The sequence below is a fragment of the Anomaloglossus baeobatrachus genome, chromosome 3, assembly GCF_048569485.1.
Source record: "Anomaloglossus baeobatrachus isolate aAnoBae1 chromosome 3, aAnoBae1.hap1, whole genome shotgun sequence".
Classification (NCBI taxonomy): domain Eukaryota; kingdom Metazoa; phylum Chordata; class Amphibia; order Anura; family Aromobatidae; genus Anomaloglossus; species Anomaloglossus baeobatrachus.
In genome coordinates, this window is record NC_134355.1 from 563,680,728 (window position 1) to 563,695,469 (window position 14,742).

The 14,742-nt window shown below is 48.8% G+C and overlaps 1 protein-coding gene across 4 annotated transcripts in view; it reads left to right on the forward strand.

Annotated features, from left to right (window-relative positions):
- ATG16L1 (autophagy related 16 like 1) overlaps positions 1-14,742 on the forward strand; it is a 100,309-nt gene that overhangs the window by 17,243 nt on the left and 68,324 nt on the right. For all 4 annotated transcript variants that reach the window (XM_075340899.1, XM_075340900.1, XM_075340901.1 and 1 more), the window contains exon 2: positions 10,792-10,882. In XM_075340899.1, the coding sequence (XP_075197014.1) occupies positions 10,792-10,882 (91 nt within the window). The remainder of the gene's footprint in view (positions 1-10,791; positions 10,883-14,742) is intronic.

Sequence of the window (14,742 nt, forward strand, 5' to 3'; positions counted from 1 at the left end):
TTCCCCCACCATCTGCTTCTTCTGACCTTGGCTGCTCAATCATTTGGGTATCGCCGCACACGATCTCCTCATGTCCCTCTTGAAACATGCAACGGTGATAGGCCAGAAGAAGCCATAAATGGAAAGGTAAAGAGCTCCTCAGTGTCCAGTTGTGGGGTCATTTGTCTCCTGGGACTTGCCATGGTGTGAGGAAAGAGGATCAGGGTTAGGATTGTGGTCAAGATTCTTGGCTAGTGAGACTGGACTGTGTGAAAGACAAACTCTCCCTATACTATTTCTGGGTACAGTGCGTCGAGTATGGCCTTACCGGATCTTATATAGACCCGATGACTCTGTGCAGCCAGCCAATAGGAGTATTGCCACAAGCCAACATGGCTACAGCATTACAGTGATTGGCAGGCAATCCCACATGTTTAGTGCCTGAGTAGCAGAGTACTCGATCAAGTATCAAGCGTCTCGAGCACCTTAATACTTAAAGAAGTTGTCCAGTTACCAAAACTGAACTGATTTTTTTTTTTTTTTTTTTTTCTGATAAATCTTGCTAATATGTGCCCCTCAACACATCTATTATGTTTTTTCAGCAAAATTACCTTTTATTGTGCACTAGGAGCACATGCTCATTGCTGGCTCCAGCTCTGATGGGGTTAATCTCTCCTCTGACTTCCTGTGTTCAGTTCCTACAAGTCCCAGAATTCTTTGTGGCTCTAGGGCAGTGTCTAGCTTATCTAACACACCCATTGTGTCTAATACACCCACTCTGCTCCCACCCAAACCCTCCTCCCTGCCTCTTCCCAGTGGATGTGCACTGAGAGCAATCACACAGAGACAGCAGCAGCTCTACACAGCCAGGGGAAGAAAGTGTGTGTGTGTGTGTGTGTGTGTGTGTGTGTGCGTATATATACAGTGTGCGTGCGTATATACAGTGTGCGTGCGTATATACAGTGTGTGTGTGTATGTTATACTCACCTGTCTGCAGGGTCCCGGTGCCATGCCTGCTTCCAGCCCTTGTCTCGGTACCGCAGCTTCGGCTGTGTGCAGTCTCCCCGGAGCACGTACGAAGCTTGCAGGACCTGGCAGTGGATCACCTGATGCAGTCACCTGACGCATCAGCTGATCGATTCTCGCGGTGCCGGCGGCCGGCTATCAGCTGATCCTTCCGTCAGGGGACTTCATCAGCTGATTACCGGCAGCTCCTGCAGTGATGGGCCAGGATCAGACTCCGCTGCCGGTAATCAGCACATAAGTGAGTATGTATTTATTTTATTTTTTCTTCTACTGATGCATCAGCTGATTGTATAATCTGCTTAAGGGCTTCTCTATATTTTTGGTTCCCAGCCGGGTACAAATAGACAGCTGGGGGTTGGGGGCAGCCCGTACCTGCCTGCTGTACCCGGCTAGCATACAAAAATATGGCGAAGCCCACGTCTTTTTTTTTTTTTTTTTTTTTTTTTTTTTTTTTTTTTTTTCTTTTTGGGTAAAAAACTGCATACAGTCCTGGATGGAGGATGTTGAGCCTTGTAGTCCTGCAGCTGCTGTCTGCTCTCCTGCATACACTAGTGAATGGAGGATGCTGAGCCAAGTAGTTCTGCAGCTGCTGTCTGCTCTCCTGCATACACTAGTGAATGGAGGATGCTGAGCCTTGTAGTTCTGCAGCTGCTGTCTGCTCTCCTGCATACACTAGTGAATGGAGGATGCTGAGCCAAGTAGTTCTGCAGCTGCTGTCTGCTCTCCTGCATACACTAGTGAATGGAGGATGCTGAGCCAAGTAGTTCTGCAGCTGCTGTCTGCTCTCCTGCATACACTAGTGAATGGAGGATGCTGAGCCAAGTAGTTCTGCAGCTGCTGTCTGCTCTCCTGCATACACTAGTGAATGGAGGATGCTGAGCCTTGTAGTTCTGCAGCTGCTGGCTGCTCTCCTGCATACACTAGTGAATGGAGGATGCTGAGCCAAGTAGTTCTGCAGCTGCTGTCTGCTCTCCTGCATACACTAGTGAATGGAGGATGCTGAGCCTTGTAGTTCTGCAGCTGCTATCTGCTCTCCTGCATACAATGAACATTTTGAGTAAGGAAATGACATCAGACCTTTTTTTTTTTTTTTTTTTTTCATCAACAATCTTTAATGGCATTGTGCACTGATTAAAAACGCAGTGAGCAAAAACGCAGCAAAAAACGCACCAAATCGCGGCAAAAACGTGACATGCAGCACCGCAGATGACAGAGCAGAGCAAGTTGGTGACATGCTCTGCTCTGACACATAGTGTGCTGCATGTCACTGTCTCCACTCAGGGACTTGTTGTGCAGGTGACCGGATGATACATGTCACTAACTTGCTCCACTCTGTGACTTCTGCTGCATTGTTCCAACTGTATACACTCTCACCTGAACAAGTCTCAGAGTGGGGCAGTTATTGACATGTATCATCCGGTCACCTGCACAACAAGTCCCAGAGTGGAGACAGTGACATGCAGCACACTGTGTCAGAGCAGAGCATGTCACTGTCTCCACTCAGGGACTTGTTGTGCAGGTGACCGGATGATACATGTCACTGTCTCCACTCTGGGACTTGTTGTGCAGGTGACCGGATGATACATGTCACTAACTGCCCCACTCTGATTTCTGCTGCATAGTACCAACTGTATACACTCTCACCTGCACAACAAGTCCCAGAGTGGAGACAGTTAGTGACATATAGCACACTATGTGTCAGAGCAGAGCATGTCACTGTCTCCACTCTGGGACTTGTTGTGCAGGTGACCGGATGCTACATGTCACCAACTGTCTCCACTCTGACTTGTGGTGCAGGTGACAGAGTGCAGACAGTTGGTCCCATGCAGCAGGACAGGTGGCAGAGCACAGCGGTGACATGCCTGTCAGTGTCTTGCTGCTGGGAGGAGCAGATGATCACACTGCCCGACACCGGCCGCTCTCCTGACATCGCAGCACAGCGGGCGGGTGGAAAGTGTGAGCACATACTTACGTGCAGGGGGGATTCAGCTGAAGAACTCCCCCCCCCCCCCCCCCCGTACTGCTCACTTGCGCCCCGTGCCTCACCATCTGCAGGACGCCGGCTCCACACTGACGTCCTCCGGATCCTCCCCTCGATGCTGAGCTGTGACGTGCGGTAGTCACCGCCCACAGCCCTGTCACTCAGTGTGAGTGGTGCCAGCCTCCTCTGACGTACCCGTCTTGTTTGAGAGCCCGGAAATGCCGGGACGTCAGAGGATGCTGGCGGCCACAGCTCCAGGGGGTCATGTGACCGGCACTGAGCGTGCAGGATAGCGCCGCTCAGTGCCAGAACTGGAAACAGAAGCCAATGGAGAAAACGCCTAGAAAGGTAAGTAGAACTCCTACAGAAAATAAAAAAAATGGGTGAACCACCCCTTTAATCACATGCTGAGCATGCTCTACTATCACTAATGATGACTTGATTTTCAGTGGAAAAGTTGTGTAAAAGTACATTCTAAAGGGAATCTGTCACCAGGTTTTTGCCACTTAATTTGAGAGCAGCATAATGTAGAGTCAGAGATCCTGATTCCAGCGATATATCACTTACTGGTCTTAGTGTAATCTTGATAAAATCACTGGTTAATCAGAAGTAGATTATCATTAGAGGACTACTTATCCTGCAGCAGGTAGTCCAGCATATTCATAACCTCTGTATAACTGCTAGATCTGAAGCAGAAAAAACATTGATTTTATCAAAATTACAGCAAACAACTCGGTAAGCGCTAGAATCAGGGTCTGTCTCTACATTATGCTATTCTTAGGCTGTGTGCGCTTTGCACCGCAGCTAAAAGGTGCGCTTCAGAGCGCAGCTGAAAAGCTGCGTTCTGAAGCGCATGGTGCCTGCAGAGAACGTGCGGTCTGCATGCTGCCTCTTCCTAAAGACAGCATGCAAAGCGCACAGAAGTGACATGTCACTTCTTAGACCATAGCGATTCTGGCAGCAGCCGAATCGCTGCGTTCTAATATGCTATGTGCGCACAACTCCTGCACAATCTCCATAGATTGTGCAGGGGACGCAGGACGCATGCAGTTACGCTGCGGTGCAGATCGCTGCGTAACTGCATGAAAACATGCAACGTGCACACATAGCCTTAGATGAGGTAGCAAAAACCTTGTGACAGTCCCTTTTAATCACTAGATCTTTGAATAAAAATTCCTCAATTGGATGTTTTAAAAAAAAAAAAAAAAAAGTCCTGTGCTGAGATAATCTTGCAATTTGGGCCCCTGCTATCTACTGTGTAATAGCAGTGTCTGACCTTGCAGAAATGACACCGCTCCTGTCCGGCACATGCCACTGCTTCTGTCCGGGGAGAGGAGGGGCACCATAAGTCACTTATAAGTGCGTCTACAGCTGACGACACAGCAGGGGCGACTTTCTGGGCGATCAGGTTTCTCTGCCTGTTTTATCACAGGAGTGAGTTTCTGCCGCAGCTCTAGATCAAGTCAGTGAAATAGGAGCTCATGCATTTGCTGAGCTTGTATATCACTGACTTGATTTATGATCAGAAAGGGGCCTGATCATGAATAGAAAAACCTCACTCCTGTGATAAAACATGCAGGGCAATGTGTTCCTTAACAGAAACAGCTGTAAGCCCCTGGTTTTTCAGCTTCTCATAAGTGTGCTTCACCCTGGCAAGGTGCAGTGATATGTGCCGGCTGTGACAATTTTGGAACTTCTTATTTTAAGATCTATTGATTAAAATGTACTTTGTTCATTGGGCACCTTCATAAGGTGTTTACTATAATTTTGGTATAAAACACCTTTTTGTGTTGCAAAATTTTGATGCAACATTGCGTTATGCAAAAAATTTCTACACTAGTTTTGGCCAGCTGTGCTATAGTGCGTGGACCCGGGACAGGACTTAAATGCTCATCTAATCATCAACTAGTCCCTCGGAAGCACAAGTGAAACGCGCGTCAAGGCTAGTAGCTGGCACTCCACACACAAGGGGAAATGGGTATATAAAAAGGATTGATACTATTGTTATTGGTTCCCATCCCAGAGTTATCGCTCTGTTTTGATGTTCACTTGTGATTTGTGGCTAACATATATTGCCTTTTGTTGTGAACATATTCTATATATACACCCCTCCTTTTTACCTTAACATCACTCCGTATGTCATTGTGCGTTGTTTACATCCCTTTGTGTAACATCACCGGAGTCTCCCCATCTGTAACTTTCTGTCATTTTATACCATTATACTTGGGTCCATAAAATACATAATTTTAATAATTTGTCTTAATTTTATAAATGTATGTATTTTGTGGACCTATGTCTCTAGATGTCGTTTGTAAGATGTTATTAGGAGTGGTTCCCCAATGTGAGTGATCGTGGTGTGGCCTATGTTCATTAAATATCCTGATACTTTGATTGTTCAGTGTATTTTGATTATATAATAGTGGGATAAGCAGCTCCCACTTGTCTTTCACCCTCTGAAGTAGAACCAATACCTATTGATAGCATGTGTGTGTATAGGGCTGATCTGAGACATTGCGGCCTTGTAAATTAAAAACATTTATCAATGGGAAGGCAGATATGGTCATCATATTTTGTAAATTCAGTTGTGATGGAAGATCGGACCTTAAGCTATGTGCACACTAGAAAAGTGATTTTTCTCAAGAAAATTTCTTGAGCAACTTCTGGGAGTTGAAGATTACCGCACCTGCGGTAACAAACCGCACCAAAACCGCGGGAAAAACGCATGTTTTTCCACAGGTTGGTCCCTGCATTTTTTTTATGCTGTAACTGCAATAGATAATAGATAATCGATAGACAGACAGATAATGGATAGAGGGAAAGATGGATAGATGAATAGAGAGAGATAGATGAGAAGACCTATATAATGTCCCACTTCCCTGCATATTCTAAGCTGGCACCCTTTAGTGACTTTCATGTGGCACTAAAGGGTGCCTAGACTTGTATTTAGCCATAAAATAAATAATTAAAAAAAAACAAAAAAAAACCCGATGTGAGGTCCCCCTATCTTTTGTAGCCAGCTAGGGTAAAGCAGACTGCTGCAGCCTGCAAACCACAGCTGGCAGCTTTACCTTGGCTGGTAATCCAAAACAGAGGGCACCCCATGCTGTTATTTTACATTAAATAAATAATTTAAAACAAAAAAACGTGGGGTCCCCCCCAAATTGGATCACCAGCCAAGGTAAAGCGGACAGCTGTGGTCTGGTATTCTCTGACTAGGGAGGTCCACTGTTATTGGACACTCCCCAGCCTAAAAATAGCAGCAAGAGCAGCCCCAGAAGTGGCGCATCTATTAGATGTGCCAATCCTGGTGCTTCGCCCCAACTCATCCCGTTGCCCTGGTGCGTTGGCAAACAAGGTAATATATGGGGTTGATGCCAGATGTGTAATGTCACCTGGCATCAAGCCCTGGGGTTAGTGATGTCACGCGTCTATCAGATACCTGACATCACCAACGCAGTCAGTAAGAAATAAAAAATAGACAATGCATAAAGTTTTATTTGAAAAAACACTCCCCAAAACATTCCCTCTTTCACCAATTTATTGAAAAGAACAATCAATTCCATGTCCGGCTTAATCCAATAAGGGGGGGGGGGGTCCCACGGCGATCCATACCATAGTCACTGTCCCAGTCAATGAAGATCAGAATGTTCCCCATTGGCTGGGAGAGCAATGCAGTGACCTGAGCTAACATCAATAGCCCAGGTCACTGCAGGGGATGACGAGCGCTGACTTCAGGAGGTTAGATGAGCTCATTACCTGCTGTGATCATCTCCTGTACTGGTGACATCAGCATTGTCACTGACTTCTATGCCCGCCGCGTTGTCAGCAGTATCGCGAGAGCCCGTGGCGTCACCGCTAGTGACAGTCTCGGGCCGCTCGCGAGACGGGCATAGACAGCAGTGACCGCGGTGACGGCAGGAGATCATCACAGCAGGTAATCATCTCATCTCACCTCCTGACAGCAGCGCTTGGCATCCCTGCGGCTGCTCGCACTGCTGTGTGTCAGTGGCTGCCAGCACTGCAGCGTGACAAGCTGCTGATACTGCAGGCAGACACCGACACACTGCAGGGTGAGAAGCTGCTGACACTGCGGGTAGACACTGACACACAGCATTGCATGCAGCGGCGGGGCTGGAGCAGGACACAGACTGCACGGGCACCTGGAGGTCACACGGAAGCGCTTCTGTGCGTTGTCCAGGGAGTGTGACGTCTGTGTTTACTCTGCTCCGCTTCCTCTTGTCATAATGACATCACTTCCTGCAAAACCGTAGGCAGCGATGAGCATTACCGCAGGTAAACCGGGGGTATACCGCACATCATTTGCTACCTGCGGTATACCCCCGGAATTTCGCGATTACATTAGTGAATGGAGTGAAATACCGGGGGTATTCCGCAGGAAAGGAAGTGACATGCACATTTTCTCAAGAAATTTTCCATAGTGCTAGTTCTGTTTCATATAACTTTGGTTGTTTGTTTGTTTTTTTTTTTTACTGCACTATTCTATGTCCTGTTGTGTATAAATATGTGACTCTTCAGATTTTGTGTTATACCATGCCTGATGAAGAGACCTGAGTAGTCTGGAAAGCTGTTATTATTACCATCTTTTCAGTTAGCCATTAAAAGGTATCAACCACTGAGGACTGTTATTTTAAACAATTTTTTTATCTCTGCTGGCTAACACGGGACAAAGATATATTTTACCTGAAACATTTCTGCGGTAAAAACGCGGGTAAACACGCCTAGTGCACACCAGGGCCTTAAGGGAAGATATTTAAAAAAAAAAAAAAAAATAAATTAATTGGGATATTGGCACATCATACGCTTTTCTCAACTGCTCGAAAGATAACAGTATATTCTGGTCATAAAAGGTCACCAACTAAAAGGACGTTTTGAGGGCTCCAAAATTGAGAGGATGGGTGAGATACCAGGGATGGAAAATAAGGGTTCTGCCATAGAGGCATGTCTGCTAAAATGTTTCACATTCATGTCACCAGGCTCCAGACCGTGTCACCTTGAGGCAACATTTTGGGAATGTCAGGTTTATCAAGCTCCAAAAATGCTAGTGTTTGCTGCCACCACCGAGTGATTCTTCCAATTTGTCAGTTGAGAATTTGGACCCCAACTGCTCAGCATCTCCTTAGCTGGTCTGATATGTAATAAAGAAAAAAAATGTAGCAAAGTTGTACCCTCAAGCTTATGGGTCTTTGAGGGGTAGGTAATTTTATTTGGGCCGATAACTACCCCACAGAAATGAAGGCCTTAGGCTCTGTGCGCACTGGGAAATGAAATTTCCTTGCGTAAATTCCGCATGCTCTCAAAGATTACCGCACCCGCGGTAAAAAACCGCGGGAAACCGCACCCGAAAACCGCATGCGGTTTGCCGCGGTTTGCTGCGGTTTTACCGCGGTATTGTTCGCGGTATTGCCGCGGTTTTGCCGCGTGCGGGTTGGGATGTGCTTTATTGCATTCAATGCAAAAAAGCACATTGAAGAAAAAAAAAAAATACATTTAATTCTGATAGTAGATAGACAGAAGAATAGATAGAGGGATAGATAGAGGACAGATCGCTGCATTTCCCACGGTCGGCAGTGAGTTCACATTACCGGCCGTGGGAAATGACCGGTAATTACCTCTGCTGTCTGCTGCTTTCAGCCTGTGTCTGTGACAGTCGCGGCTGGATGTTAGCAGTGCAGGACGCAGGAGCTGGAGCTGTGGATTACGCCGGAGCTTTGGTGCGGGAGGGGTTAATAAAATGGTGAACGAGGCTTGTTGGTTTTATTTAAAATAAAGGATTTTTTGGTGTGTTTTTTTCACTTTACTTACGGGTTGATCATGTCAGCTGTCACATAGACGCTGCCATGATCAAGCCTGGGGTTAATGGCGGTGGTCCCCCATCACCATTAACCCCTTGTATTACCTTGCCACCACTGCTACACGGTGGCAAGAAGAGCCGAGGACACTCCGGTACTGCCGCATATTGCATGCGACGGTCCCGGGGCAGCTGCGGCTGATATTCTCGGCTGCGGGAGGGGGAGTGAGGCGGGGGACATTACCCCTGCCCCTCTCCCTCCCCAGCCTGAGAATACCGGGCCGCCGCTGTGTGCTTACCTCGGCTGGAAGGTAAAAATACAGCGGAGCCCACGTTCTTTTTTTCCTATATTTCCGTTTTCTTTCTATGTGTGTTCTATGTGTCTGTGTCTATGTGATCTATGTGTCTGTGATGTCTGTGTCTGTGATGTGTGTGTGTTTACTCTGCACGGCTTCCTCTTCCTGTAATGACATCACTTCCCTGCAAAACCGCAGACAAGCGATGCACATTACCGGAGGTAAACCGCGAAATACCGCAGGGAATAACGCAGGAAAACGCAGTGAACCGCACAGAATTTGCTGCCTGCGTTATTCCCTGCGGGATTTCATGATTAACATTGAGTCAATGGAGTGAAATCCCGCAGCGCTGTGCGGAAAAGAAGTGACATGCACTTGTTTTTGCTGCGGGATTCCCGCAGCAAAACATGCAGCTGTCAAATTCCGCCCAGTGCGCACAGGATTTTTTTTTCTCCATAGGATTTGCTGGTGATTCACTGCAGAGATGTTATGAACATTTTCTGCAGCGAAACATGCAGCAAATCCGCGAAAAATCCGCGGCAAAATCCGGTAAGTGCGCACATAGCCTTAGAGAGTTAAGGGTTTGAAGAAGGATTTAGGGATAGGGACCACACGGTACTGCAGAGTATAACTGAATTTTGGCAATAGTATCATCTTAAAGGGAACCTGTCACCACGTTTTTGGCGTATAAGCTGCAGCCACCACCACCGGGCTCTTATATACAGCATTCTAACATGCTGTATATAAGAGCCCAGGCCGCTGTGACAAAATAAAAACTTAATACTCACCTAACTGTTGTTCTGCGGTGGATGAGGGCCTAATGGGCGTCTCCGTTGTGCAGTGCGGGTGCCTCCCCTTTAGGCCATCTTCGTCCTCTTTCTGAAGCCTGTGTGCATGACGCGTCTACGTCATACACACTTGCCGGTCCTGCGCAGGCGCACTACAATACTTTGATCTGCCCTGCTCAGGACAGATCAAAGTGCGCCTGCTGAAGACCTGAATGCTGGCGAGTGTGGATGACATGGGACCCGTCATGCACCGCGGCTAGAGAAGGAGAACAAAGATGGCCGAAAGAGGCGGCTCCGACAACGCATTAGGCCCTCATCCACCGCAGCGCGACCATTGGGTAAGTATTATAAAGTGTTTATGTTCTCACGGCGGCCTGGGCTCTTATACAGCATTCTAACATGCTGTGTATATATAAGAGCCCGGTGGTGGTGGTTGACAGGTTCCCTTTAATTAGGTTTGTGTGTTCTGGTACTGATAAAGGTAGTTCTTTCAACCCCCCCCCCATTCCCCCCAACACCCCTGAGATTACAATTGTAACCCAATGGTATCCGTCCCATCAGCTGTAGATATGCCTCCAATTGGTGGCATGGAGCAAAGCCTCTCTGCTTTATGAGGAGCAGACTCCAGTCCGGAGGTTATTGATCTCTGGAGCAGATCGCCCCCAGATTAGCTTTATCACATCACAAGAAAAACTGTTCTGTTTCATATAGAAAAAGTATTGTCAGAATATCTAACTTTTTTATTTCCAGAGTAAAGTGTCACATGTGTGAGTTGTACTGTTTTCCCGCTGTGGATGCTATTGATGTCTCCTGGCGATGAGGTCAAGGGCACCAAGCGGCCATTTCAGCTGCCGCGCTCACTCAGGCGGAGAGGATTCCTCTGTTGCTAATTGCTTTTGTTTCTCTCTACAGATAACCGGTTGCTTGAAAAATCTGACCTTCAGTCTGTGCTGGCTGAAAAGCTACAGGCGGAGAAGTCTGATCAAAGCCGCCATGACATCAGGTACTTCCAGGGGCAAGTGTCATAATAACGTGCCATATTAGTGGTTATCACACTGGTTACTAGACACGTCTGCTCCGTCCAGCTGAAATTTCTCCAGTTGTCACAAATTCAGACTATCTTTTAATGTCTCCCATTGCTTATCAATAAACTCTTTAATTGTAGCATTTCATAAGCTTTGGTATGATGACATAAAATGCAATGTGCACAAATAGATCTATATCTTCCCTTCACTTTGTTATAGTGAAAATTCCCTCCTTAGTCAGTACAAGGATATTCTGCTGCCCCTTCATCGTCACCATCATTTGGGGGCCACCACTAAGGCTATGTGCAAACGCTGTTTTTTGTGTGCGTCTTCTCTGCACATAAAGCATGTTTTGGCAGAAAATAAGTAGCGGAAAAAAAACACATTTCTTTATCGTTCCTATGGGAGACCCAGACATTATGTGTATAGCTTCTGCCTCCGGAGGACACACAAAGTACTACACTAAAAAGTGTAGCTCCTCCCTCTGAGCATATACACCCCCTGGATAACCAGATCTAGCCAGTTCATTGCTTTGTGTTCAGGAGGCATACATCCACACATGCATTCTCATCTGATTTTTCATTTTTGGAAAGAGTTTGAAGAAAAGCGGGTCCAAGTCTGGACCCCCTGCATGTCCCTTCTCACCCCACTGTGTCGGCGGTGTTGTTAAGGTTGATTCCAAGGCTGGAGCCTTACATGCCGCGCTCCTTCACCATCCCTCGAGCTCTGGCTTGAACTGGGAGCCAGCACGGTTCTCCATGCTTTGCAGGAGACCGGTCTCCATCCGCAGCCCTTCAGGATCCTGCTGGACGGAGCACTCATCCCCAGGGACATGGCCCTGCGTCTCAGCAAGCTAAGTACCTGAGACGTTTATGTTCTGGGGGTCCCTGTACTTTTATTATGTGGGGAGAGTGTGCTGAGTGTTTTTTGTGACATTTCCGGCGGGTTCTCTGGCTGTCGCCTGAGAACCGCGCCGATGGTGCCTGCGCGCCGGCCGCACCGCTCAAATTTAGGCCCCGGCTTCGCCGGAGGCCTACTTTCGGTTTCACTGCCCTCGCATGTCATTCATGCAGAGGGACAGTGTGGCTCCACCCAGCGGCCGTTCTGCACAGGGGAGAGACACTCCTCACTGAGTACATGTCTACTCCCCTGTAAGTCTCTTTGGCCCTCCAGATCCCGCTCTTAGGGTTGGCCCCGCCCCCTCTCTTCACTCCGGCGCCATTTTATCAGCGTTTTCTCTGCAATCAGCACTGGCTGCAGCATCCCTGCTGAGGTGCTTGGGGGTCCGGGCTTTGAGATCTGGAGGGCACACAACACCGCTCCAGCGGTCTGGTAAGCCACAACCTCTGGTTGTGGGTCTCCGTATATACTCTCTGGTGGTCACTCTGGCAAGAGCCCCCACCTCAGCAGCATGTCTCACACGAGGAGCAAGGCTCCAAAGCTATATGCAGTATGCACTGCATGTAAGCTTGTGCTGCCTGAACCGAGCACATATCCACATTGTGATGCCTGCTCTGCCCTGACAATGCCTTAGCCTGGAATCGCCCCCCCCCAGTGGTCTCTCCGGCTGCTCCGGCTCCTCTGGCTGAACCCCCGGCTTGGGTAGAATCCTTCTCTAGGTCAATCTCCCAGTCTTTTGCCGACTCCATGGGACAGCTGTCCTGGACTTTGCTGAACATGCATCAGCCCCCTTCACAGGGTGCCTCTGCTGCTAGGGCTCTCTCAGCGGAGCTCACAGAGGATTCATCATCTGGTCCCAGACCCCGTCCTCCTAAAAGGAGACGCAGGGTCCCCTCTCCTTCCTCGTCCCGCGGCTCTGATTCAAGAGCTGACTCGCAGGACGAGGAGGATGCCTTTACTGGGGGCTCGGAGGCTACCTCCATGTGCCCCATTGATCTGTTCGAAAGTGACTCAGATGTTAGTGATTTGATTGCGTCCATTAATTCAGTACTGGATCTCAATCCGCCAGTATCAGAGGAGCAACCCTCTCTGGCAGAAAAGCACCAGTTTACCTTGCCTAAGAGGACAAGGAGTGTGTTCTTTAACCACTCCAGTTTTCAGGCCGCTGTGACCAAGCCTAGGGCCTGTCCTGACAAACACTTCCCAAAGCGTGGTTCTGATGACAGTTTTCTTTTCCACCTGAGGTGGTCAAGGAGTGGGCTCATTCACCAAAGGTAGACCCCCCGGTGTCTAGACTCTCAGCCCGGACCGTTGTATCAGTGGCTGATGGCACCTCTCTTAAGGATTCCACTGACCGCCAGGTTGACCTTCTGGCCAAATCTGTATGAGGCGGCAGGGGCCTCGTTCTCCCCAGCAGCAGTGTGGGCTCTCAAAGCCATCTCTGCTTCTCTAGAGGAGATGCATTCCCTCACCAGGGAATCTATGCCCGAAATGGTTACCTTAACTTCCCAAGCTTCAGCTTTTTCATCCTATGCCATGTCTGCCATGCTGGAGGCTTCTCACCGCACTGCGGTGGCTTCGGCTAATTCCCTCGCTATCCGCAGGATCTTGTGGCTTCGAGAGTGGAAGGCAGATGCTTCTTCAAAGAAGTACCTTGCTGGGCTCCCTTTTGCTGGATCCAGGCTATTCGGTGAACAACTGGATGAAATTATTAAGGAAGCTACTGGCGGGAATAGTACTTCCATGCCACAAACTAAAACCAGGAAACCTGCCCAGGGTAGGAACCAGTCGAGGTTTCGTTCCTTTCGTTCCTCCAACTGGTCATCCTCTAAGCCCTCGGCCTCGTCCACTAACTCAGCCAAGGACCAAAAATCCAACTGGCGCACAAAGGCGCGTCCACACAAGACCGCAGGAGCTGCTGCCACTAAGGCAGCCTCCACTTGACTATCTGTCCCCGCCAGCAACGTCCTTAGTCGGTGGCAGACTCTCCCACTTTGGCGTCGTGTGGTTTCAACACTTCTCCGATCAGTGGGTGTGGGATATCATCTCCCACGGCTACAGGATAGAATTCTCTTCCAGCCCGCCAAACAGATTTTTTCTGTCAACTCCCCCCTGCTCCAAGGCCGCCGCCTTCTCTCAGGCCGTGGCATCCTTGCAGGCCAACGGAGTAATTGTACCGGTTCCCGCCCGGGAACGGTTCAGAGGTTTCTACTCAAATCTCTTCCTAGTCCCCAAAAAAGACTGTTCCTTCCGGCCCATCCTGGATCTCAAGCTTCTCAACAAGCATGTTCAGGTGCGGCATTTTCGCATGGAGTCTCTGCGGTCAGTCATTGCCTCAATGACCCAAGGAGATTTCCTGGCATCCATCGACATCAGAGATGCCTATCTGCATGTGCCAATTGCAGTTTCACACCAGCGTTGGCTACGTTTTGCAATCGGAGAGGAACATTTCCAATTCGTGGCTCTCCCCTTCGGGTTAGCCTCGGCCCCTCGAGTATTCACCAAGGTCATGGCAGCAGTGGTTGCGGTTCTGCACCTCCAGGGGTTGGCAGTGATTCCTTACCTGGACGACCTTCTAGTCAAGGCTTCATCCAGCGCAGACTGTCAGCGGAGTGTCTCGCTCACTCTCGCCACTCTAGCCCATTTCGGGTGGCTTGTCAATCTGTCCAAATCCACTCTGACTCCGGCCCAGAGGCTCACGTACCTAGGGATGCAGTTCGAGACTCTGCCGGCACTTGTGAAGCTGCCCTTAGTCAAACAGCAGTCCCTCCATCTGGCGGTGCGCTCTCCGCCGTCATTCCATCAGGCACCTAATGCAGGTGCTGGGTCAGATGGTGGCGTCAATGGAGGCTGTTCCCTTTGCCCAGTTCCATCTGCGTCCTCTGCAGCTGGACTTTCTCCGCTTTTGGGACAAGCGGACTTCCTCCTTGCACAGGCT